This window comes from Castanea sativa, chromosome 5 (genome assembly GCF_040712315.1).
Source record: "Castanea sativa cultivar Marrone di Chiusa Pesio chromosome 5, ASM4071231v1".
In the NCBI taxonomy this organism is placed as follows: Eukaryota; Viridiplantae; Streptophyta; class Magnoliopsida; order Fagales; family Fagaceae; genus Castanea; species Castanea sativa.
In genome coordinates this window covers 63,479,407-63,507,288 of record NC_134017.1, presented here as the reverse complement: position 1 = coordinate 63,507,288, position 27,882 = coordinate 63,479,407, and the positions used below count along the sequence as shown (strand labels likewise).

Below are 27,882 nucleotides of genomic sequence, written 5' to 3'. Positions count from 1 at the left end.
TAACAGGGAAAAAGAGACATATATAGCTTACACATATTTCACATTTTGAGATATGTTCTTCAATGGTCGTTTATGAAGTCAGTAAATCAAAAGAAACCATGGACCCACGGCTGTTGAAAGCATCCAGTAATCCAAAGTACAGAATGGTAATAGAACGGACGAGGGGCCAGTAGGGGCCAAACTATTTGATTATCTCCCATTCTCAGAACCGATCAACGCAGAGCACTCCATGGTCATTTGCATTGGTAAAAGAAATTGCTTTCAACAAAAACTTGACTTTTTAAATATAAAAAACGAATTTTCAAACAATTAATTATTAGCCAGCAGCCAAAACAATGAAGTATATCAAACCAATAGTTAACAGTCAAAGCTACAAACTGCTAAATTCTGAAACAGATTCTTCTGTCCTAGTAATATTAGACATAAATCTGTGCAAACTACAATGCAATTCTCTAGAGAATTGTCAGGCTGAGGGTATCTTATAAACTGATTATCCAGCCAATATGTTAAGTTACATACACCATATAGATTTTCCCATTGGAATTCATTTTGGGATAACATAAGCCACTATTATTACATTTATATGGTATAACTAGAAAGATGGATCATGAAGACCATATGCCTTCTTCCACAGCTCCAAAAACGTGAATGGGCATTCATCAAGGCTTTTCATGTGTATCACTGCAAATGATTAAAGTAATTGAGTTACATAATTTCAATCACTGTTAATCTTGAGCCCATTTAGCGAGCCAGATATCCCATTCCCGTTCCCAAACTTATGTAACTCAGATTCTATGGTTTTAGCAATCTCCGTTCCTTCTGCAACAGGTTCAGGCAGATCCACGTGAAAAGAACCATGTTTTATGGGCGCAACACGTTCACGTATTGAAGCTTGCTGCTTGATGTAATTGTAGAGCTGTTGATGGAAGTGATGGTCCAAGGAAAAGCAATTTTCATATCCATTCTCTGAATGCCGAGATGATCCAGAGCCTTCTTTTCTACAGAAATGTGGGAGAGAAGCATAATCCATTATCTACATCAAACACAAAAACCAACAAGATTAGTCATCTGAAACAAGAGAACAGCAGACTAAAAACCATTCAACAGCTATTCTGCATATTCAGTATTCACTTGAGTTCTAGTGTTAAGGAAACATAGAACTTTTGCCATTGCATCCTTTATCTGTAGCCAGTATTTTTAACACACCTTTCAACAAGTACTTGACATCAGAAGAGGAATACAGGAGGCTTGATTATTGACTGAAACAGAGCAAAAGGCTGAAACTCCAGCATCCATGCCCTGAAGTCTGCTATAAATAGGAGAATATTCCACCCCATCCCATGGCCTTAAATTATAATGCCACTTAAACATTGATTATGCAACCTATCCAATATCTGAACAAAGCTTTGCTAACAGCAGCAAAGATACTGGGTCAAAACTACTAGTTATTATAAGAGTATTCCACTAATGATCTCTGGGACACCATGAATATGAAATCCATATCCGTATAATCTATATACAACAACCATGCCTTGCAAATTTTTTGGAGTTTGGCTAGATTTTTGGTTAACTCTTTGTTATGTTGCCACGTAAGTTTTGGAATCCTACATTTTTTCACATCAGTATAATATGTTTTTTTTCAATTGACTTTTTTAATATGTGAGTTTAAAGAAATAAAATTCAGTGTTTTAGTAAAATAAAAGGCAACCTAACACTAAACATTCTGATTAAATTACTTTTGGCCTTTGCTAAACAAATTCTAATTCAATTAGATTGCATCTTTTCTGAAATTTCTGTAATTTGACTTTTTATTTATTAATATATTTAAATAAATATCATTTTATAAAATAAAAAAAATTTATCAACTTTCCTGTGTATCACATAGGTTAGCAACTAATTGTATTAAAGACGGAGGAACACTGACAATTACAGTCAGTGGTAAAAGAAGAAGCTATACATAAGCATCCAAATGATATCTAAGTCAAGTATTACAAAAGATTTTGGATAATGGGAGCAGATTTCATATATTCTCAATATTTTAAGACATTCTGAAACCATTTTACCTTCAAGAGCTCATCTCGTCCACAACCTGGCAAGACCTGAATCTTCTTCCTTGTCCTCTCTTGCAAAAGTGGCTTGACAACCTGCTAATAGTTAAAGTTACATTGTTGCCATACCCAAAAGGTTTGTATAGGGAAAAGAAGATGAAGAAAATGGAAGGCATTTACTCCTGAATGAACTCAATACATAAACAAGCGTTCAAATTGAACCAATGCACACTAGCTGCGCCATGTATAACTGAGGGTGGTCCAGTGACCACCCTCAACTTGGGAAAAAAAAATTATGCTTAAAAAAAATGAAATTCCAAATTAACATGGGTTGTTGACCACCTAGAAAAAAATTTGACCACCCTAAAAAAAACCTAAACATCCTAAATAAAAATATGCCCATTAAAAATAAAACTTGACTTCTCCAAAATTTTGGTTCATTGAAGATTAAACCAAAAAATTGTGAGAAATGTTATGTTCACAACATGTTCTCAACACTTTTATAACAAATCCTTAGTGGCAGGTTATTATTGGTGAACAAAAAAACAATTTTAATGATATGTAAATTAGAACTAGTAACAATTGCCAACTAGGATTTGTTGTGAAAATATTATGGATGTAGCATTTTTCAAAAAATTTCCAAACAAACAAATTAACCTAAAAGCCCAAATCAAATGTTTAATTATGATATTTTAAATTGTGTTTTCAAATCACATTTTAAAATTGCTACTTTTTAATAAAAGAAATGCATATTTTCCAATAGCTAGTCAATTAGTGCTTGTTTTAGTCTTTAGCTGAATTTATTGGATTTATGTGATACATCTTGTATATACACATATGCACTAAAATAATACTTCAATATTTTATTGAATATGATTAATGTAACGGTTTGATGCCTACGTTGAATATGTTGAACGAACTTGTAGCTTAACCTTTATTTGTTTTGTTAGCACTATAGACAAAATTCTTATAAGGAAATCACTTTTATTGCATTATTTATCTTCTAAGCAAATTCATATTCACTTGAATAATTTTCTTTTAGATCCTCAGCTTTGAGAAAATGTCTCATCTTTTCATCCAAACGATCAAGAGAAAAGAAAATGAGTATATTTACAAAGATGTTCTTGTCAACCTCTTAGCCATGATTTCCCTAAAAAAGAAATTAGTGGTGTATTGCATTGATTTAAACTTGATTAGTTTAAAGAATAGTTCGCTCTGTGCTCACCGCGTGGCTGCGTAGTGTAGTGCTTGGTAGTGTTTATAAGCTGTTAGTGTAGTGCCGTTAATATTAAAGATTTTTGCCCCATTAGTTTGGTTGGTAGTGTTTATAAGCTGTTATCCAAGGTGTTGGCTAATAGGATGCGGAGGGTTTTGGATAATCTCATCTCTGAGACTCAGAATTCGTTTGTTGGCGGAAGGCAAATTCTGGGTACAGTGCTTGTTGCAAATGAATGCTTGGATAGTAGGTTGAAGAGCAGAGTTCCGGGTGTGGTTTGCAAGCTGGATATTGAGAAAGCTTATGATCATGTGAACTGGGAGGCCCTGTTTTATTTGTTGGGCCGGATGGGTTTTGGGGTGAAATGGAGGGGGTGGATCAAGGCTTGCATTTCATCTGTCCGTTTCTCTGTCCTAGTAAATGGGTCCCCTGAAGGTTTTTTTGGTAGCTCCCGTGGGTTGAGACAAGGGGATCCCCTATCTCCGTTATTGTTTCTTTTGATAATGGAGGTTTTAAGTAAACTTTTGAAGAAGACAGAGGAGTGTAATCTTATTCGGGGATTTCAGGTGGGAGCTGTGAACTCTGCTGGGGTGAGTATTTCCCATCTTTTATTTGCGGATGACACCATCATATTTTGTGAGGCCTCAAGGAGCGTCAATTAGGATGTTGTTGTCTTGTTTTCAGGCGTTTACGGGTTTGAAGGTCAATGTTGGGAAAAGCGAGATTGTCCCCGTTGGGGAGGTGAATAATCTAGATGCTTTGGCTAATGTGCCTCAGTGTAGAGTAGGCAGTTTGCCTATGAAATATTTGGGGATGCCTTTGGGGTCTTCTTTTAAGTCTCCCTTGATCTGGAATCCTATTTTGGAAAAGATGGAGAAGAGGCTCTCTGGGTGGAAGCGTCTCTATTTATCTAAGGGTGGTAGGCTCATGTTATTAAAGAGTACTCTCTCAAGTCTCCCGACATACTTTCTATCTCTCTTTACTATTCCTAAAGCAGTGGCGACTAGATTGGAAAGTATTCAGAGGAATTTCCTTTGGGGGTCTTCTGAGGGGAGTTTTAAATATCCTTTGGTGACTTGGGATAAGGTGTGTTTACCCGTTGAGATGGGTGGATTGGGGTTAAGAAAGGTGGTGTCGTTTAATCAAGCTTTATTAGGGAAGTGGCTGTGGAGATATGGCCATGAAGATACCCACCTGTGGCGTCGGGTTATCTCTTCAAAATATGGCGAGGATCAAAGGGGGTGGAGGACTAGAGACTGCAGGAGGTCCCATGGGTGCGGCCTTTGGAGAAGCATTAACGAAGGTTGGGAGGACTTTTCTAAGCATCTTTCTTTTGTAGTGGGGCAAGGAACTCGTATCCGTTTTTGGCATGATAGGTGGATTGGTGACGATACCCTAAAAGTTCTCTATCCTGAGCTTTATGTGTGTTCAGCGGTCAAGGATGCCTGTATCTCTGAGGTTTTGTGGATTCCAGAAGGGGGTACTGTTAGAGTATGGAACTTAACGTTTTATAGAGCGTTTGAAGATTGGGAGTTGGCTGCTTCGTTTTCTCTACTCCGGCTTATCCAATCCCGCATTCCACAGGGTAGTAGGAGAGATACCCTTTACTGGCGGCTTAAAGGGGATGGTATGTTTGACACTCGGTCTTACTACCTCGCGATCCGAGGTGCTTCGAATTCTTGGCTTCCTTGGAAGGGGGTTTGGAAACCAAAGATCCCCAAGCGCGTGGCTTTCTTTCTGTGGTCTGCTGCTCATGGTCGGATCCTCACCTTGGACAACCTTATGCTTAAGGGTCGGCCTTTGGTTAATAGGTGTTGCTTGTGTTGCAAGGATGGGGAGTCGGTTAACCATCTTCTTTTGCATTGTCCTGTTACCCATTCTCTTTGGTCTTGTATGCTTCAGACCTTTGGGATTCTTTGGGTTATGCCAGGATCGGTGGCGGAGTTGATTCCTTGTTGGCATCAGTGGCATGGAAAGGATAAGTCGGACATATGGAATTTGGTTCCAGGGTGCTTAATGTGGATTGTGTGGTTGGAACGAAATCGTCGTTCCTTTGAAGACAAAGAGAAGACCTTGGTTGAGTTGAATCTATTACGCCAGCGTAGTCTCTTAGAGTGGTCTCGTTGTTGGGGGTTTTCTAATTGCTCTTCTCTCGCTGAGTTTTTGCCCTCCCTTAACTTTGTTTCCTAGTAGACTTTTCTTATTGTTCATCATCATGAACTCCTTGTATGACTTTCTTTCCTTCATTTATAAAAGCTTCCGGATTACTTATCAAAAAAAAAGATTAGTTTAAAGAATACAAAATATTGATTGGAACATATCATAAAAAAAGATGATGCATTTTGTTTATATGGTTACTTATTTAGACAAGATGTTGGTAATTGAAAGGGAGATAAGAAGTTTAATGATTACTTTGTTGTGTACATTGGAAAAGATGTAACTGATAGTATTAATAATGAAGCTATCATACAACAATTTCAAAATATGAAAAACTTGTAAAAGGAAATTTTAAAATTTTATGTATTTGTGACTGTTTTACTATGTCAGTATATTCAAGTTTTATTTTTATCAAATTTTGTTTAATTTAAATTTCTTAATGAATACCCTGAACAAAATTTCTAGAGCCACCACTGCCAATGCATCAAGGGGAAACACTGGTTTATAGCAAACCAGAATATTAAATTGTAATGATCAACAACATCAAGGCTTACCTTCCAACATGCAGAAAATATATATGGAACATTTACAACGTAATATGTATGTGTCTTCTCTGGGTAGTTCAAGTCATCAATAGTTGATATAATTGTCAATAACTGCAAGAGCAGAAAACACAAGACCAAGTAATTGTTGCATGGCATTAAAAGTTTATACACTACAAAGCTCAACAGATAAAGTGCAAAGTGGTTCTTGACTGTTATGTATCCCTTGCAATATGTGTCATCCAATATAAGATTAATTCAGATTCCCAGGCTTCAGACAATATATATGGAGTTCTTCTCTTAGGGATAGTTAATTACTTAAAATTTGTTGTTTCAGTATGCCCAAAGCCAAAAAAACCTTTGCTTGATGCTGAGCATTTTGAAGGTACATATGAGTATCAGAACATACGTTTATATTACCAATAGTGCAAAACCTAGGTAGAATTCTATAGGTGTTGTACCTTAGGTTCTCAATTAAATTCAAACACATCGCTGCATTGAATTTAATTCTTGAGAATTGATCAATGCTGCCATGTGTTTGAATTTAATTGGGAACCTAAAGTACAGTATTTAATGAATTATACCTAAGATTTTCCCTTACCAACAAATGACGTGTAATTTGAGTAGCCACATCATCCTTTGAATTATTTTTTCCCCATTTGATGTTACACAGAAACTTATTATGGAGTGCTAATCATATGTTGCTCGTCTTAGAGTTCAACAATCATACTTTCCACTCATAAATTCCCCAAGTGTTTAATTTCCTTCTTGTGTACTCTGATTAATGTATCTTGAGAATGTCCAAAAAACATTGCATGTGAGTCAAAAATTCAAAGTAGATTAATAATGTGTACGGCTTGGTTATAAATACTTCCCATCCAAGTACAGGAGTAATGCAGTAACTATTTTTGTTTTTTGATACTAATAGAGAAACGTTATAAGTATCTAAAAAACAAATATATATCATAATTTATGGGCGTAATAAGAAGATTGTTCACAAAGTTAAATGGGTCAACGGGGAAGAAAATACATAAACTTCAACAGTGGCAAGTTATTATACCTTAATCTGACTCAGTGCTGAAAGCTTTAGGCCAGTCATGTCCAAAACTTTTACACAAGTGGTAATAGGCCGCCCATATTTTTTAGATGCAGAAGGCTACAAACGCAGTTTATGTATTAATCAACACAGTGACTTAAAAAAAATTTATGCAAAATGCTGTAACAGAGTATAGAGGCTAAAATACTTATCCCAAAAAAAAAAGAGCATAGAGGTTAAAACAACAGAAATTTCTAAGAGATTCCAAACTTTCATGCTCACCAAAATTACACAGTCCCGATATTCATTGATTTGAATGTGTGACTGCACATAGTAGTTCACCTGCAAAAAAAAAAAAGGAACATAAACAAATATAAATTATTAAGACCAGGCAGTAGAAATTGTAGTTTCATATTAGAACTGGTACCAATGAAATGTAAATAAGGAATTTTATCATAATACTTACAGATGCTTTGTCAAATGTGCTGAGCCCAACACCAATTGCAAAGACAGGCAGTCCCTGGAGAGTAATAAGACAAAAAAAAATGAGTAATGCAACTATAATCGTAACTTTGAATTAGGTGATCCCCATGGAGCAACATATTGCAGTATATAATACATAAACACTATCCTAGCCAAAGAACAAAGAATGCAAATAATTTTTTGGTTGAGAATGAGAACCTCTTTTGAGTAACCTGACAGTCCAATGAGCTGTGAATCACGCACTGCTCTGTACAGATCAGTAGGGACTATGGGTTTCTGTATAAAGAAACAGCATCCACATGAGAAACAAAAGAATTCATTGGCAATGGCCAATACTATACTTATAGTTTTTTTATTTTGAACAAAACCACTAAGCTAACACAATTTGACCAAAACATTATCAGTATTACAAAAAATAAATAAATAAATAATAATAATAATAATAATAATAATAATAATAATAATAATAATAATAATAAAAATAAAGCTGTGTTTAATGTGTGTGTGTGTGTGTGTGTGTGTGTGTGTGTGTGTGTGTGTGTTGATGTTCAACTAATGATAAGAAACATTAGTGCTTTGAGAAATTGGTTTGCAAACAAGACTCAGATATTTGGAACATGGTGCCAACTTGTTTGATGTGGCTTGTTTGGAAGGAGCAGAATAGGCGTACTTTTGAAGATATGGAGAGCCACTTGGATCAATTGAAAACTTTGTTTGCTTGGACTCTTTTTGACTGGTCCCAGATTTGAGGTTTCACACAATGTTCTTCTAATTTAGAGTTTCAAGTTTCTCTTAGATTTTCCTTTTGAGACTTTTGTACTTTTTGGACACTTTGTGTTCATCATTGTGAACATAAAGTATATTTGATTTTTAATACAATTGCATTACTTACAATAAAAAAAAAAAAAAATTAGTGCTTGGAGTCTAACAACTTGACAGTCCAGCTGCTCTAACATGATTTCATCCATAACTTTGGAAATTATAGGTAGTGGTTTTCTATATGCTGGCCAGATCAAGAAGCCACTGCTATGCCAATAGATTAAAGGATATAACATCCAAATGTGGCCTCCATAATTCTAGAACTATGATGACCCACCCATGGTAGCCTCAATAACCATATTGGTCATATAGGCACTCAGACTAGGTAACCACAAAAGTTAATGATAAATTTAGTTTATGAATAATTGCAACAAAAAAAAAAAAAACCAGAAATTGGTACGCAAGGTAAATTGCAGACAAGGGGTTAATGCATTTTATATCACGCAAAAGATTTTTGACTTTTTATCAATTACACAATATGGCATTGGGTACCACCTTGCCTTAAACAAAATGAAAAGAAAGGATTCTATGAGCTGATCTCTAATTTGATAGATCAAAGTAACCAAAGATCTTACGAAAATGATCAGTTGATATCATATATTTGGAAAAATAATCAGCAATTAAACATCATTGAATAAATTATGAGCTTCAAGAAAATATGACACCTTAAGCAGAAAAAAAAAAATACAAACTTACTGCTAAGATGTTGTCAATCTCACTCTGTACCCTCCAGTTTAAACTATCCAACAACTGGAACATCATACAAGCATAAAGTATGTCAACAATTAAAATGGGAATCATAGTTGAATGTTTCAATAACATAAAATTGTAAAGATTTGCAAAAGTTTTCAACCAAAGACTAATATCCAACCATTTTGTGAGCTTTGGCAACATTCCACTCCCTTGCTTTTAGGAAACGTGCTAAAGTTTCAGTTGGATACCCTTGATGAACATTCTGCAGATAAAGAAATAATTGTTACATCCATACAATAAACTCAAATTTTAATTAATTTAGATTAGGAGCATAGCACGAAGTGATGCTCAAAGCAAGAATTTCTTACCTACAAACTACACTAAATTTTTCACCAGCTCCATGAAAAGATTAGGAAAAAAAAAAACTTCTTCCATCCCCTCCAACCCTTAAAGACGAACTATCTCCATAAATAATGTAGGCCTAAATGCAAAATTACCCCCAAGGGTTTGGGTCTATTTCAAAAACACCCCCTAGAGTATAATTCTTCCTTATATTCCAAAATATTCAGTAGTGAAAAATCTGATGTAGACCATTATGTATTTTACACTGGGAATTTAACAAGTTATTTAATGATTGATTGGACAAGTTTATTATGAACTAATCCACGCATATAGATAGTTCAACCACAGTTATCAAGTACAAAATCTAAACGCAATAAATATAATGAAAGGAGATGGTCTAGCAGTTCCCAAGGCCTCATGAGATCCTATGTTCAAAATTCTTAGCCAGCATCTTGGGCCAAATCCTAAAGGAATTACTCTCCATAATTACCTACTGTGTGGGATCGGGGGACTACACATACCCAGAAGAATAGTTAGGTGCTCGGTGAATTATGGACACCACGTTAGCAAGAAAACAAAAAAGCAATAAAAAGACGCATATTTGGTAACCAAGTGGAAAACCAGTGAAGAACATCTTCAATGTAAAAAACACTCCAGGGATTCAATTCTGCAGAAAATTCACAATAGAAAAAGCAGTTACAAATAGTCTATTCACAAAACCTTGGCACTAGAATCTGCTGCAACCTCTGAAACGACTTGTTTGCCTTCCCACCGCAATAACTATAGAACCTCTAGAATCTTCCATAGTCAAAATCCTCCACAAACAAACCTCATCTACATGAACCAGAACCCTTGAAACTCCAAGGATCTCCTTAAAGATTTGATGGAGAGGACTCACCGTAAAAGCTCTCATAATTTCAAAAAAACCTCTAAATCACTTTCTTTAGGATCACAAGATGAGCGTGTAGAATATAAAGGTTTTTCAGTCTTGCTGAAGGAAGAAAAAATGCAAAGGTTTTGTGTTTCTATGGGTGTAGCAGCACTTTTCTCTATTGAAGCCCATGCAAGGCATGGTTTCTATAGGTGTGCTAGCAAGTTATGAAAGCCCTTATGAAAGTAGAAACAGAATTATGATCAATGCAATCTCACTCAAGCAAGCTTCGAGCAAGTGACGGGCTATGCTTTAATGTTTGAGTGAAATTCTCAGTTTTCAATTCTCTTGAGATCTTCATGGCAGCTTAGGACTAACTTTTACAATAAATGAAATACATCCAAATATTTGAATACAACCTTTGTAATGGAATTAGCCAACACTTACAAACTTAGCAAGTAGAAATCAGCAATCATTCTAACAGAAACTACAGTGCTTGTTTTCCCTCAATTGAGAAGATATAATGACCTTGTACAGTGGGTGGAGTCTAGATACTTTGATGCAGGCAACATGCAATCATTTCTAACTTCACCCTCCAAACTTGCCCAACATTGGATATGAAAACCAAGAATCCTTGACACCATTAAGAAAAGCTTGTGACCTGTCGCACTTTGCAAGAGAAATACAATTTAAAATGAATGAGATTTACCAAATTGGCAGCCAAACACCACATTAAATGACAACCCATGGAATATTTCCAGGAACTACTTTTTTGATGACCAAGTAGTGTAGAATATGCCAAATCCTGTGGACACCCATCATAGCTGACAATCCACACAGATCTAATCACTTGGTTAACAGGTCACATGCTAAAATCTTTGAGGCATTGTGGTAAGGGCATAGCATAACCACTTCCATTGAGTCTTACACAGTCCACAAAGCCGACCTTATGCCTTGTCAAGTACTCTTTGCTCATATCACATTCTGGGAATGGTCACACATGTACTCCAGGTTTTATTCTCCACATGAATAATTGAATCTTATCAGCCACACAAATGGGAATGTGTGGCAATTGAATCTTATCTGACTCCACGTGAATAATTGATTGTAGTTATGACTCTGAAGAAAGAGAAGCAATGAACTTCAGCTTGTGAATTCAAATCACACTGTGTTGCCAGGAATTAATTCATATTAGACCCTTGCACTGAATCACATCACATTCAGTTCGCCACACAAAAAAGAGCTAGTAGGCACCAAGAAGACCCAGTTGCCAGATCAAACCATTCAATCAGCCAACCAACTATTAAGATAATTCAGGATCAAACTCTATTTCTCACAAAATTCACCCAAAAAAAAAATATCTAGCTTTCATTTTTTGCTCAATTGCAACTAGAAAGTTACTAAACAAAATGCACAAAAATATAAAATTTAGAAAAAAAAAGAAATACAGGAAAAGAGGGGAAATGCAAACCTGATATGTTTTCTTCAATGGCTCCTCAACTGCCATTATTCAAAAAAAAAAATTAATGCAAAAGAATAGCATTTTAAAAAAAAATTAAAAAAGTGATCTTTAAATGAAAAAAGAGAAAGTAAGAGCAGGAAGTTGGGTGAAGCAGAGACCTTGATCTATTAGTGCTTGCAACTGCCTGATCACTTCCTGAGAAGCAATACCCATTTCTTCTCTTCCACAAATTTCCACAAATGCCAAATGCACACCCCCAAAAAATCACTACTTTTCAAGCTCTCTCTCTCTCTCTCTCTCTCTCTCTTCTTTGACTCTTTCTGGGTTTTTTTTTTTTTTTTTTACTCGAGCTTGGTGACATACAGAGGCAAGTTACCAGCTAAAAAGTACACTACATCTACCATATATATATTAAAAAAAAAAAAAAAAACCTTGAGAGAGAGAGAGAGAGAGGTCAACAAAGGTGGGCCTACAAGACAGTCCCCTTACTTTGACTCTCTACCTAAAAATTATATCTCTCTCACTGAAATAAAAAGATAACGTTATTTTATTTTATTTTTTTTTTTTGCTTTTGCTTATACGTAGTTATGTTGTTGTTTTTCTGTTATCTTACAGATGAAAAAGCAGAACAAGCTTCTATGCTTCCTCTATAACTTTCATTTGCTGCATCTGCTGGTTTTTGGTGTGATTGTGGTTATGTCTCTACCGCTCAAATCACTCTCCTCTCATCTATCATATTATCAACAACAACAACAACAAAAAATACAAATATTTTATTGTTATATTTATCACCATAAAGTTTAGATTCAAATGAAACTCTTTTGTGCATAATCCATAAAGTTTAGATTCAAATGAAACTCTTTTGTGCATAATCCATATTATCTAATGTTATGTTATATATTCTTTTTATTAACCAAAGTTTAGATTTAAATGAAACTACGATACGTCCTTATTAATTGAATCTTATATTTTATTTTCAAAAAATATATATATCTTTGTGATTTGATCCAGTCACAATTTAGTTCAACAAATTTTTTTCAATTACTACATTTGGTTCCTAAGGTTTAGAATTTTGGATTAAAATAAAATCATTATGAGTACTTTATTTTATTCCTAATTTTAGGGTTCAAACATAACAATGGAAAAGTTATAAATTAAATTGTGATATTATAAAATTGTAAAGAGGAAAATTATAATTCTCACTTTTTTTTTATAAATTCTAACTAAATATAAAAAGATAAAATTATTAAACCTAGAACAGCCAAATTTTGTTTGCATGAACTTATTTATATTGGGTTTTTTTTTTTTAAATTGGGTTTTTTTTTAAAAAAAAAAGAAGAGAATGGGGGTTGGTTAAAAGGGGTAGGTCCTGCCAATAGGTAAGCCCATTGCCAATAAGATGTATAAATTAAATTTAACAAAATGGGATTTTAAAGAGTGTAAACAATTGACTGAAAATAAAAACTTGAGTTCTAAGTTAAAACAAATATATCATTAAACAAGTACTTCAGGTTAAAAGGTTGACTCCAACCAAACTACATCACATAAAAATAAAGTTTTGTCGCTTGATCCTTTATTTTATATATGCTTAGTTTACTCTTTAAATTTATTTATTTATAATAACCCGTTAAGCTTGCCTTTTTTTTCTTTTTATATATTTTTTTTAGATGGATAGCACTTGCTTGGGAAAACTTATTTTTAATTAGCCTATTAAAGTTTAAAAAATAAACAAATTAGAAAATAATTTTTATAACTAAAAAATAAAAATTTAAAAATTTCTACCAAACTAAATAAAGTGATTAAATTGAAAATAAATTCTCACAAATAAATTTTTAATATTCTCTTTTCTTTTTCTTTTTTGAAGAATATTTAATATTATTTTTTTGATGAAAGAAAAAAAATGTCTTATGTGTGTGATCATTGACCTGGTTCACTTAAACCCACTATTGATGGCCTGGGCACCTCTGAGCATGTTAAAGCTATCCCAACATAACATTTTTATGAAGCACATAACTCGAACCCTATAATTCCTAAACTCAAAAATATAACCAAGTTCAGAACTCCTACCAACACCCCATGCCCCATAATATTTAATATTCACCCCCGAAGTATTTGGACGGTGTATTTACCCTAGTAGTGGTCCTACGTCGGTAGATGTCTTTCTGCACTACACCTAAACGTTTCTTTCACTTTGGAATATACTTTCTCCTTACGGACAAAGAAAATCGAGTGGCCTTGAGTACTCAGCTAGAACCATCACAGGAGGCTAAGAACATAGAAAATGTGACACGAATAACCGACTCTTTATTCTTCTTTTTTTGATCTTTTCCTATAGGGGTCCGCCAGTCTGAGTCTTTGTTTTTTAATCTTTTCTACATAATGAACTAATTGTAAATTATTTTAAGTTTGAATCTCAGATCCATGATCAGTATTAAATTGCAAAACAAGCCTTTCAATTTCCGTTAGACTAATGCATCCGTACATTATTTGGGGACCCCTTTTCCATTTTGTTATTGCTAAATTCAATTATCTCACTAGTATTTCTGTACCAACACCTAAATATAGGTAAGACTTGAATTTTACATAAGGGAACTGCTGTTACACATCATTTTTAAAATAAATTTTAGTTAGTAAGTTGTTACTAGTTCTTATTTAAATTCTAGTCGTATCCTATTTTAAAGAATCTTGATGTAAATAAGGAGAAAATATCTTTTATGACAAACATACCAAGTAAGTCATTTAACAAGATCATAAATAAATGTTATAAAATTTAATTTTATATTGTCTATTAAAGTTTGTTCTACCAACCATTCACATGGTATTCACTATTAACTCTTTGTCATTACCACTGCTTCCCCTTAATGCAGTGATCACCTTACAAATATAAATGTTTGTAGGGTGTGGGAAGTAAAAAGTTACGTATTGTAAGAGCATATTGTAAATGTTTATGAATTGTATGATACATTAATGCGTATTGTATGAATCATTAAATTGTATTGTATTGTAAGATACATGGATATGTAGTTTAAAATTATTTTTTTGTTAAAATTTGTGCTTTTATTTAAATCTAACAAGTTGTTAGAATTGTTTTAACACAAAAATATTAATGGCATATTTGGTAACTTTTTTTTTCCCCTTATTTATAATTTTCTATTTTTCAGACTAAAAAAATTTTTAGCAACCCAAATAAGACAAAAAACAAAAACCATTCTTAAAACTAAATTTGTAAAGGAAATTGATAACATGCAAAAAACTGTTTTCGGTTTCTAATTTTCAAAAGTCAATGAAAATACGCATTTAGTTTAATAAATTTGTCTCATTTAATGAGTTAGTATTATAGTTCAAATCCTAATAGCAACATATTTTAGTATTTTCTATTTTTTTCCTTCAAAAAAAGTATTTTTTTAATTTCAACTAACCAAACATATTTTTATTTCAAAAATACAAGAAAATTGTTTTTTCTTCATATTCCAAAAACAAGTTTTTGGAGATAGAAAACAAAAATTGTTACCAAATATAACTTAAGTTACTTAATTTAGCCCAAGAAAATAACATGTTCGCAAGTTTTTTTTTCTCTCCCTTTCTCGTACAAAATTTGGACTACACACTTATACTTCACTTTTCTTATTTTTTTGCAAATTTTCTTTTCTATACTATGAATAAGGTATTTGTGGAGGGTAAAAGTTCTCAAATAAACATTTGGGCCTTGAGCTTTATAGGCGGTTACCAGTTTGTTTTTTATTAAAGGCCTCTAGGCCCACGAGTCAGGCTGCATTGCGAAGGGCCGAGAAGTTGTCCGAGGAGGAATGTCTCCTCAGACAGGCCAGAAAATGACCCTGGGACTTGCCAAGAAGGTTAAAGGATGATTTCTAGAAAAACTATTGGGTAAGAAGGGGATCCAAGTACCCTCTAGATGCAGCGGTGTGAGAGAAATATCTCAGAAAAAGGCTGCTACCTCCACATTAAAGACCCTGCACCTACCTCCCTAACCGTATTAATGGGGAAATGTCCTCTGAACAGTAGAATTCAACATTCCTGCTATTATTTAAAGACTTCAAGAAAATGTGGAAGAAAAAAAGTATCTAAGGATAAGATTTGTGTGACACATGGACGAAATAGGGAAGAAGAAGAAGTATTTAAGAGGACACGAGAGGAAAGAATAGGAGGGGAGCTAGAAAAAAGAAGAACGAAGAACTGTAAATCTTTGGCATAAAAAGAGAAGTAATACACAAGTTGTCCTCGACTTACGTCCGAGGAGATTCCCTTGTCATAATTATTTATCATTTGCACAAATTGTAACATTCTAGCCTGCTAATTAAGCTTCCAACATCTCTAACCTAGATTTCAAATCCACACTCTACAAAATTTATTGTTTAAGACTAATTGGGCCTGAGACCTCGTTTGTCTTTGGGTCCGGGTACAATTGTGCACTTACAGTATTAATTGACAATATTATTATTATTATTTCATTATTGTTATAAGTCTAGATTTCCAAGAAAAAATATTATAATACTAAAAAAAAAAAGATAGTAAATGTTCTGATAATGATAAAGAAAATTTCAATGAAAAAATCAATTTACAAAATGATGAACACAATGATAATACTGATTTAAATGGAGTTGATTAGGCAAGATGATGAATATAATGAAAATAAATTATTATTTTGGGTTATTTGTCATGTATTATTATTTTTGAGTTTAATCAATTTGAGCATGTATATTATAAACAAGTGTTAATTTGATTTATTTAATTGACTTATATTCCAAATTTATTATGAATTAATATACCCTTTAGATATATATATCTATAATTTTTGTATAAATTTTATTAAATGTTTGTGTATTTTATGATACACGATGCACGATACATAAAAATAAAAAATCAATTCACTACCATTCACGTTTTGCCAACGATGTGCTTGATTGTTACAAGAGATATTTTATGTGCACATTCTTTATGTGTAAGTTACACACATGTCCATTGAGTCTTCGAGGACACGTCTTTGAATTCAAGATCTCACCATTCATCTCACCTTTATTAATTAGGAAGAGGTGTTGAGTTACATCTCATGGCCCTCTGCTTTTTTTTCCACTTGAATATAGGTGATCATATTGGCCTGTGCAGTTATACATCCATACGAATAGGTTATATTGACAGGAGAAAAAGTCAAAGAAACCAAAACTCACAATAACTTCTTAACAAAGTGTCAAATAACAGACAGAAAGTATTACAAATTTGGCTTTGTTTGCTTTTACAAGAATACTTTTGCCAAAAGTATGAGAACCCCATTACTTTAGGCATTAGACCATAATGCATATTTTTTCTATGGAGAAACTTCGTCGAACACTCAGCTCTTAGCATTGTTATTCAATGATCTTTGTAATGTAACACATGGAAAAGAGAATGAAAAAGTGTCATCATCGTTTGGCGTCCAGCAATATGAAGTACCTAATTAGTGACATTATGGTCCTGTATTCCCACGCTTTGGGGACCACGTAGACATTTCTGGAATGCAATAAATTCCAATGTGCTTTACAAGTTACAACGCGTTATACAGTTGCATTCAAATTGTATCTCCAATATGAAGACTGTGGATCGATATTGAATTCCAATGTTACTTCAACTTATGGGTGTGAACTGTGAATGAGTTTTGAGTCAAGCTGAGCCTTGCTTTGTTCAAAGCCCAACTTAGTCTTTAAGTGGGAAAAGATTGAAAAGAATGCGAGGCGTGCAATTTATGCGTGTTTGTCAAACTCGCAAGCCTAGCCTACCTAGCTAGCTAACTGTGCTTGAATTTGGCTTGTTAATATAGTAAAATAGGGCATGCAGCGAGCACGAGTTCCTCTAATTTATCTTAGTTAATGGCCCATGCGAGCAGAACAGTTTGACCAAATTTAGTCATAGTTTGATGGGTTTGCTCGTGAAGAGTTGGGCTGATCATTTACACCAAATACAGTTGAACCTTCTCCAATCCCCAGTATATATAAATGAGTAGTCCCTTATGTTACATACTTTGAAAATTGAAAGTCAAGTTGTGGAAGCTCACAATATTCAAGTTAAATACGCCATCTTGGAGTGTGACTCGTCGAACTCTAAAATCAGGTCAGAGTCAAATTCTGAAACAATTTTTATGTACCCGGTCTTATTAGAAACACATCATGCCTTGCGTGTGTGTGTGTGTGTGTTTGTTTGTTTTTTTTCAAATAGACTTTAGTTGAACCTTAAAAAATCATCGGTCTTTTAATTAATCTGTCCGAGTACAAACCAGAAGCATCTAGTTCAATAACAAAATAACTTCAGGCAATGAATCAGAATAAACGAAAAATTCTACAATCTAGTTGCATCCTTATTCGGATGATGTATCAGCACAATGATTAGTTTCATAAGAAAATATACTTCAAACTAAAATTGATCAAACTTGTTGAGAAAAAAGACGGCTCATGAGAACTCTAGGTGGTGCATGGCAGCTCGTTAGGCATGTGGAAACACCAGTTGGGACGTGTGAGCTTGAAATCGACTTTGCTTTGAGTCGTGTAAAAACTTTGAGAAGAATCTAAATAGAACTGAGAGTAATTCATTGATTGAAAGAGAATTACAATTGGATTGTTACCTGACATAGTGTCAATGAAGTTGGAATTGACATTAGCTGATGGTGAAGTTGATGTGCAAGTGTCACCAGCTACAGTAGGCACACCACAAGCTCTAGGAGTCAAGCCAGAGACACTATCATTTGTACTAACAGATGCAACATGATGATTGTCAACTTGATCAACTCCAGAATTGAAAAATGCAAGCAATTGCTCACACTGTGCCTTAGAAATAGGACACTGAGCTGATGCATTTGAAGGAACCTTAACAGCATTGCCTTGTGGATATGAAATCTGATTAGCATTGGCATTGGATTTGCCTTTGTGCTTGTATCCAAGTGGATACCCATGGAGCTTGTAGCACTTGTCCACGGTGTGTCCAAGCATGTTACAATGAGTGCACAATGGCCCGTACCTCATATTGCCACCTTTATTACTAGAGTTACCTTTGGTATTAACATACATTGCTACTGAATCAAGTTTTGGCATGAAGGCAAAACCATGTCCAATGCTCTTATGAGACTCTTCTTAGAGAACCAAAGCATACACCTTCCTCATTGATGGAAATGGCTCAGACATGAGAATCTGACTCCTCATTGTCTCAAAATTCTCATTGAGCCCCATCAAGAACCTTATGACATAGGCCTTCTCATATGCAACACTTAGAATCTTCATTGCTCCACAAGTACATGCCGGTAATGGTTCAAAATAAAGCAATTGATCCCAAAGTTTCTTGAATCTGGAGTAATACTCAGTTACTGACATTTGATTCTGAGATATATGTGAAATCGCTTGTTGTAGATTGTAAATCTTTGGACCATTTCCCTGAGAGAAAAGATGTTGCAACTCAAGTCACATCTCTCTTGCAGTCTCACAATACATGATGCTACTGGAAACATCAACATGCATGGAGTTGATCAACCAAGAAAGCACCATTGTGCGTTATAGCTTTCCCAATCTTCATACAAGGGAGAATTAATATCAGGCATTGCAATCTTGCCATTCACAAATTTAGCTGATATCTTTGAATAAGAGAAAAGTAAAGATCTGTGATGTAGAGCAAGTTGATCTTGGAATTGAGGTGGCATTGTTAAACAGCAATGTGCACTAGTTTGAGGGTAACGCCATTGAACAGCAATGTGCAAGGTTGTATAGTGATGATAAACATTGACTATTAAAGGCTACAAGAACGTGGCTGATACCATGTTGAGAGAGAGAGAGAGAGAGAGAGAGAGAGAGAGAGAGAGAGAGAGAGAGAGAGAGAGAGAGATATTGTGAGTAAAGCCCTTGTGAATTATATATTTTCTACATAGTGAGCTATATAGAAAGGTTAATGAGTGAATGTAATGACAATTGGATATTGGATAATCAGTAGGTGATATAGTCCTAGTGGGGCTCACTACAAAACACGCAGGTCTTAAGCCGCGTTTTTTTAAGCCGCGTTTGTAAAAACGCGGCTATAGAATGACTAAAGCCTCATTTTTTAAAAACACGGTTTAAAGAAAACAACTGAAGCCGCATTTTAAACATGTGGCCATAGGACATGTTTGAAGCCCCTTTTTTTTAGCTATAGTCACATTTTTTGGGGTGGAGCTATTGCCATGTTTAAAAAATGCGGCTTTAGGACCTTCATATTTCAATTTTTATTTTATTTTATTTTATAATGTTAACTAAAATTTTTAAGAAATTTAGTTTGAAGCCGCGTGTTTAAAACACGGCTTTAAATTTAGTCTTAATCCGCGTGTTTAAAACGCGGCTTTAGTTAGGGATGGGGCTGCGTTTTTCAAACACAGCTTCAGGTTTTGCCTATAACCGCTGGTTTGAAACGCGGCTTTAAATTTAGTCTTAAGCCGCGTGTTTAAAACGCGGCTTAAGTTAGAGATGAGGCTGCGTTTTTCAAACGCAGCTTTAGGTTTTGCCTATAGCCGCACATTAAAAACGCGACTTTAATCTTTGTATAAATACGAAGGTCAGAAATTTCCAACCCTCTCCCTTCACACATCACCAGCCTCCATCTCTCAATCTAGCCCTCACCCTCCATTTGATCTCAACCCTCACCCTAGATCTGTCACTCTCAACCCCTCACCCTCCATTTTCGACCTCAACCCCTCACTCTCCATCTCCTTGATCTAAAGCCGTCACCCTCCATCTCTCCGATCTGAAGCCCTCACATGCCACAGGTAAATTTTTAAACCCAGTTCATAGCAAATCAGTTCCTAACTTCCTCCACTTTTTTATTTCTCGTAGGCTCTCTAGAACATTTTGTTCGAGGATCTCGATCGGCAATTGAAGGTGCTCATCTTCTTCGATCGAAATCAAGTACAGAAGTGTGTTCATTGGGACGAGCGTCATCTTGAAGAAGAAAGGTCTTAAGCGAGGTGGTTCCATTGGTACTCGTGCAAGTTTGTCATTTTTTCTGTCATCCTTTTGTTTCACCCGATTGGGTATTTTGAAGTTTGTATTGGATCGCTATGGAGTGTTTGTTTGGCGGAGAAATCGGTGAATTTAGTTTGGATTGAATTCCAATGTATTAGTTTTAGATGCATTGTGTGTGTTTGATATAGAGGTTTAGTTTGATTTTGGTTTTTGAAGTTTGAATCTTTGTATATTTGATAGGAAAGAAAGAGTCAGTTTTATTTTTCACTGTTGGGATTTTAATTATCAAGAAATAATGTCAGACACATCGGAGTGTAAATATAGACTATGAACCCCACTGTCATACTCTGTTAACTATTAAAGATATCATAACCAAAATGAAGTGCGGGAACTGTTAAAATTTTTAATCAATATAGATAAATACAAATAAAGGCTAGATTGGTAGCATTCTTATCCATCTTGATGGAAAATAATATATACAGGTTAATACTAAAGGGTAGTTTAGCAATCCTGATGCGAGTCTTGTAAGGAACTTATATATTTGCTTCAGTAACTCCAAAAGTTAAAAAGATCAGCTATGCATTTTGTCAGGGTATGCATTTTGTGATTCCATAAACATAAGGCACTTACTACAAGACCCACTGTCTAAAAGATCAGATCAACTGTTAGTTTGTTTGTGTTCAGGCTTTGGCTTAGACAACGAAAGTTAGATCAACATATATATAGAGCCTTTTGTCACTGATTGGGACTGTGATTTTAGTTAGGCATCTCTTTTAGTACTTTATATTTATGGTTGTCTATTTGTTAAGTTAGACTTTCATCTTGTTATGAGATATTGTTTGGTTAGAATCAATTTAGAGTTTTCCATTCAATATAGGTAATATATTAAATGCTTATGTGAGAGACTGCTCACTATTCTTAACTTACTATTTACTAAGGTGTAGTTACCCTTTACAGGTTACATTTAGTTCTATTCTTTTACTAACACAGTTAACCTCCCCCCTCCCAAAAAAAACATGCTACCCATGTAACAAGAATCATGGATAATTATGGAAGGCCTCTAGGTGGGGTTGGTGGGATCAAACTTCTATTGGAGGGCCTAAAACTCTTTTGGGAAGTGTATAGAATCATCTATCTAGTTTGTACAGTACATCTGGGAAGGCAAAGTTGTCCATTAGTAGATATTAGGGACACTATATGACCAAAAAACATTCAAATTGTCATTTTTTCTGTCATCTTTTTGTTTTCATTACTGTACCTAAATTCTTTGGCTCTGCCTATCAGTTTCATTACTGTACCAAGAAAGGCTCTAATATGAGTGTTCAACCCCGGGTGAATGCATGTGGGCACATGAGGCCCATCACCTTTTCCTCTGCCCGATTCCAAATCATTCTCTCCCATAGGCAAAGTCCTTTTTCCTTATTGAAATAGATTCACTCTCGGTTAACCTCACAATAATCTAATTAGCTAATAAGAATTAAAATAAAAACCAATGTTGCAGCAGAAAAAAATGTAATTTGACTTCTAAAATTAAATAATAAAAAATTAAAATAAAATGGTCTTCGTTCTTTCCACATCACTAGGTTTGTATGAATTGAGCCATTGAATGAAAGTGAGAACATCATAGACAATTTGGTTTGGACAATGTAACATTAAAAAATAATAATAATTCTGAAAATAATTTTTTTTACCATTACTTGTCAGTTCTGGAAGTCTATTGGGTTTTGAGTTAGACTTCTTTTTGTCAATGCACCAACATGTGGAAGGCTTGGCCTATGCCAATGCCACCTCCCCAAGGACATTTTCGTAGAGTCATCACCTTGGAGGTAAGGATAACAGTTGATACTGTTATACTGTCAGATATGTGATTATGGGCTTTTAGTGCTGATTGGAATTACCTTTATATTTGTTGGAATTGCCTTAAATATCACTTGTCTTATTGTTAAGATAGATGCCAAAGTGATTGTGGATGTCTTCCAAAATCCTGCCTATAAAAATAATAATAGATACAAAAGAACTCAAGTTGCCTCTCATATAGAGTTGATGAGTTATGCTAGGTTTGGTTCATTGGGAGGCTTTTTACCTTCACAAAAATAGCATTATTGTTGTGATGTAAGCAAATAAATTTTTGGAATTTCATTGTATAGATGCTTTGTGGAAACTAGAAAGTTTCTCTATTTTTTGAAATATTGTTGTTATTATGATTGTTATATCCTGCTATTTAAACTATGGGCATCAATTTTGTGTTTCATTGCTGAGAAAGTGTAAGAAAGTCAAAAGGAAAAAAAATGTTCCTAGTGTAATTGTGTTCCTTTTGATCTTCTTGAAGGCAAGAGAGAAGCTGAACAACAGCTAGAGAAGCAAGTTGCCAAACAGCAAAAGGGGGATGAGGGTGTAGAGCAAGCTGTTGTGAAGTATTCAGAGGTTATAGCTGCGTTCGAAACGCGGCCATAGTTGTGGGCTAAAACCGCATTTTAAAAATGTGACCATAGTGATGGGCTGAAGCCGCATTTTTAAAACGCGGTTTCAGCTTATCACTATGGCCGCGTTTTAAAACGCAGCTTCAGCTTACAACTATGGCTGCGTTTAAAAAAATGTGGCCATAGACCCCCTCAAGCCTATAGTTACGCATTTTAGGCCATGGGTAAAAACACGGCCTAAAAAAACGCGGCTATAGACTAAATTGTCCTATAGCCATGTTTTTCTGACCTATAGCCACGTTTTAAAAATGCGGCCTAAGAACGTTTTTTTTTTTAGTGGCTGATCGGAGATTGACCGATTGATAATTGATAAGCAAGAATGTGTGATCGGTCTAGCAAAAATGAGTTATGGTGTTAGCATAGAGAGATTGCCCTCACCAAACTTAATAAAATAAAATGAATAAGAAGAGTAGAAAGAAAAACTAAGAGTATCTGCACCAGCGGATGCAAAATTTCTGTCTATTTTACAAAAAAAAAAAAACATGTTTTTTCTATTTTACACATTCACTTTTACAAAACACTCACATCAGTTTGTCTATTTTATACATTTATTTAATAAAATATTTATTCTTGAACCATCTCACTCAATACCTCTCTCTCTCACAAACCTAACACTACCGAAAACCACACCCAGCCACCATCAATGAGATCAACCACCATCATCAACCCACTTAGCCACATCATCAAGCACCATCATCAAGCAACCGGCCTCCATCATCAACCCATCCAACCACCATCATCAACCCACTTAGCCACATCATCAAGCAACCGGCCTCAATCATCAACCCATCCAACCACCATCATCAACCCAACCTCCATCATCAAACCACCCGTCGAAATCCCAAAACCACTTATCAAAATCATCAAAACCTACCGATCAAAAACCACTAATCAAAACCATTAAAACCCACTTATCAAAATCATTAAAAACAACTAATTAAAACCATAAAAAACAAAGCGATTAAAATCCCAAAACCATCAAACAAAGAAAGAAGAAAGCAACGACAATTGGCAATCGACAAGAGCAACGACAATCAGTGAGAGCAGCAGTGAGTGAGCTTTGGCGGTGATCAGCGGTGGCACAACGAGAGTGAGCTTGCTTTGGAGATCAGTGGCATGGCGAGTATGAGAGACCGCCCAAGAGGGATACCCTTAAAAAAGTGATTTGGGGTGCTTTTTCAAGACATCTCTCTTTTTGGGTAAATGGTATGGAGTCGTTACTTATTTTTTATGTACAAAAAATAAGAAAAACTAAATAAATAAAAATACATGACTGAATTGCCTCATTTCATTGATTGAATAAAAATGATACATATTTGAAAATTGAACATTACATGGCTTTGGTTCTAGTTACAAACTACCAAATAGTTACATGGTTTTTTGTCCTAGTTACAATCTACCCGAAATAAAAACATATATAAAGCCTAGGTTTACCTATCCAAAGACACTAAATTCAAAGGCTAGGTTACAAAATAGGAAGATGATATGCACCTATTCTGCATAGACAAAGTCTGATCTTCTAGACTCTGGTCTTCTAGACTCTTGTGACCAATGTATTATTTTTATGCACGACATGAATGATATGTTGAACACATGAATAAAATTAAATCATATGAATCTATTTTATGAATGCATCCCCTTCTCTATTAAAAATTAAGATATGTTTTGGTGAAAGTTTTGATTTTTGGTTTTAAAGAAAAATCAAATTAGTTTATGTTTGTGTAATAAATATTAGTTTTTGATGGAACAAAATCACATATGTTTTTGGGATAAAGTAAAACAAAATCTTTTGATTAAAAAATGTCAGATCTGTTTTTTGTGAACCAGAAAAATTGGTTTTTGGGTTTGCAAAAAAACCAGATCTGTTTTTGTGAACTTAAACAAAAAGGTTTTTGATTAGTATTAAAAAAAATCAGATCTGTTTTGTGATTAAAAAAGAAAAGAAAAATCAGATTTGCATGTTAAAAGAAGTTAGGTCTGTTTTTATGTGTACCAAATAAGAAAAAGATTTTTTTTAAGAAGGGGACTTTATCCATGAAATAAATTTATGCTACAATGCATTAAATAAGACAAATGCAATAGACATAATTATTCATGATCCCTTTTTATTTTCAAAATCTGTTATGTTAAAAAAAAAAAATCAGATCTGCATCTAATAAAGATGCAGATCCCTTTTTATTTTAATAAAAATTCAGATCTACACCTAATGAAGATGTAGATCCATTTTATTTTTAGGAAAAATTTAGATCTACACCTAATGAAGATGTAGATCCTTTTTTTTTTTTAAGTAATTGATAACATGCAGATTTCAACACTAAGAAGGAGATCACAACAATAATAACAAAGAAAATCAAGAACTTGCTTTAAGAGTGTAAAAACGTATCCCCTCTTAGAGCGTAAAAGTGTGCTGAATTCTAAGACCCAGTCCCTACTTATAGAGACTAAAGTGCTTAAAAAGTAAGCAACAACGCTTAAAATGTGAATTGGGACGCATCCTTGTGCGAAAAGATCGAAAATGATGTGTTTTATTGTCACTTGAAGGAATTTGGGCCAAAGCCCAAAAGAATGTCATTCAGCACTTTGAAAATGCCGTTCGACACTCCAAAAGTGTCGTATGGCACTCTTGAGTGCTGATCGCACTTTCGTATTTGGGTGCCTTTTGGGCTTCCTTTTAAGGGTTTTCCTACATTGAGCCATGCACTTAGATGTGTTTCCAATCCGGATTCCAATTTTTTGAACTCTTTTCTAGATAATTCCAATCTTTTCAGCAACAATTATCTTGTAGATAAATACCTTAAAATAAACTTGATAAAGTTCAAATTATCCACAATTTTATTGTTATCCAATTATCTCTTTTATTCCCTACAAGCAATCCTATTTTAAACACTAATTATCAACCAATTACAAAATTATTTAATTAATTTTAATTTTCTAACCAATTAGAATTAATTTAAATTAATCATGTGTGGTCAACTCAACTTAGACACAACGCATACTGACTGTGCAAACTTGATCATGTGATATCTTTCGATCTGATTGTTCGATTTGGAAATCAAGATCCTTTTTATGATATGCAATGAATGAATTAATACATGTAATACAATCATGCATTTTTGGGGTACATGGATGGTTAGTCCAATCATCTTCCTTAATTAAATTATGGGTGCAAAATCGAGTGTCTATAGCGAGAGTGACATGAGAGTGAGAGGGACCAGAGATAAAAAGAGAGAAAGGTAAAAGAGAGAGAGGTGAGAGAGAGAGGCACCAGAGAGAAAAAGAGAGAGTGAGGTGAAGGAGAGGAAAAAAATTCTAAAATATTAAATGCAAAGTTATAGTAACCATGCAAATATGCACAATTTTGCAAGCACTGATGTAGGTGTTTTTTTGGTTAAAATGTGTAAAACTAACCATTTTTGCATTTTGCAAGCACTGATAAAGTTGCTCTAAGATAGTGAAAATTTGAGAAGAAAATTTGAATGTTTGAAGTTGTGGAGGGTGAACAAAGCCAAACCTAGTAATCTAAAAGGGGGTCATTTGGGTTGACCATGGGTTAACCTCACTCAACCTATTTTTTTATGGAGTCAAGTTCAGGTTGATTCATATTTTTATGAATTATAATTTTATTTTATTAAAAAAAACCCTTATTTGTATCCATTTTTATCATATGGATTTGGATGGGTTAATAGGCCCAGTCCAATATTATCATATATAGCCCACCTTACCTTGGTTTAGTGTTTAGATAAACATCTAAGAAATTTTTATTTTTTGAAAAAAATAAGGGCTCGTTTGATACGCGTGTTTATATAAAAGTTTTTAGTTTTTTTGAAAATACGTGAGGGTAAAAAAAGTGTATAAAAATACGTGTATAGAGATACGTGTAATGTTGTTTAAAAATTGAAAATATGTGTTTGAAAATATGTACTAAACATGCCCTAAACATCTGAAAACTCGATTGAAGAGCGTGAACTACCATGGCTTTTGTGTTTGTTTTCCAAAAAAAAAAAAGTGTGTGAACTCAATTTTCTTTTTACTCCAATTTGTTTATTCACAATATACTCTTAATTCTTTATGGTGTGCAGAAAACAAATAATAAAACAATAAAAATCTCCTGAACGAGTGACATTGAAGCTGCCAAGAATAAAACAAAAATATCCATGAATATCCCAAATCTGACCCCCCCCCCCCCTCCCCAAATAAATAAATAAATAAACACACCCTTTTTTTTTTTCTTTTTTTTTTTTTGAAGAACCGACATTTTAGTTTAGACGTGAACAAATATGGGGCAAAAAAAAAAAAAAAAAACCAATGAATCATGCAAATGACATATGTACCCCTTCAGCAACAACTAGAATGTGAGTTGTTAACGAGTGTGAATAGAGTTTCCGGTTTTAATAATTTCAAGCTTTAACAGACTGCCCCAGCAGGAACCACCATAAATAGACCTCCCAAAACAAATACTTCATGTTTCTTCTTTTTTTTTTCTTTTTTTTCTTTTTTTTTGTGAGAACTACATTTGACTTTGAATATATCCTTTTTCCAATAGCGCGATTCCTTCACATCTTTGGATATTCCATTCGTGTTTCATGTACAAAAATATATAATAGCGATAATGTTTTTTTTTTTTTTTTTTTGAAGACAGCGATAATGTATTATTATTTCCTCTCACTCCAATAATTATGTTTGGCGACAATAGAAAATTATCTCAAAAGTGTGCATCACTGTTCACACCTCAAATAGTCAGATCAGAATTCAATCAATTGTACCTTCCCA

The 27,882-nt window shown here is 34.2% G+C and overlaps 1 protein-coding gene across 2 annotated transcripts; it reads right to left on the bottom strand.

Moving 5' to 3' along the window:
• Positions 1 to 381: 381 nt before the first annotated feature.
• Positions 382 to 12,050, bottom strand: LOC142636252 (phosphatidylinositol/phosphatidylcholine transfer protein SFH1-like). Of its 2 annotated transcripts, XM_075810404.1 has the most exons (11): positions 11,828 to 12,050; positions 11,679 to 11,707; positions 9,173 to 9,256; positions 8,998 to 9,051; positions 7,681 to 7,758; positions 7,466 to 7,519; positions 7,282 to 7,341; positions 7,024 to 7,119; positions 5,976 to 6,077; positions 2,064 to 2,144; positions 382 to 1,033 (listed from the first exon to the last, which is right to left on the bottom strand). In XM_075810404.1, exons 1-11 carry the CDS (start codon positions 11,880 to 11,882, stop codon positions 716 to 718), a joined length of 1,011 nt encoding a protein of 336 aa, XP_075666519.1. In that variant the 5' UTR covers positions 11,883 to 12,050; the 3' UTR covers positions 382 to 715. The 2 variants fall into 2 exon arrangements, with proteins under 2 accessions (XP_075666519.1, XP_075666520.1); XM_075810405.1 differs by lacking the exons at positions 11,679 to 11,707; positions 11,828 to 12,050 and adding an exon at positions 10,736 to 10,876.
• Between the last annotated feature and the right edge of the window lie 15,832 nt (positions 12,051 to 27,882).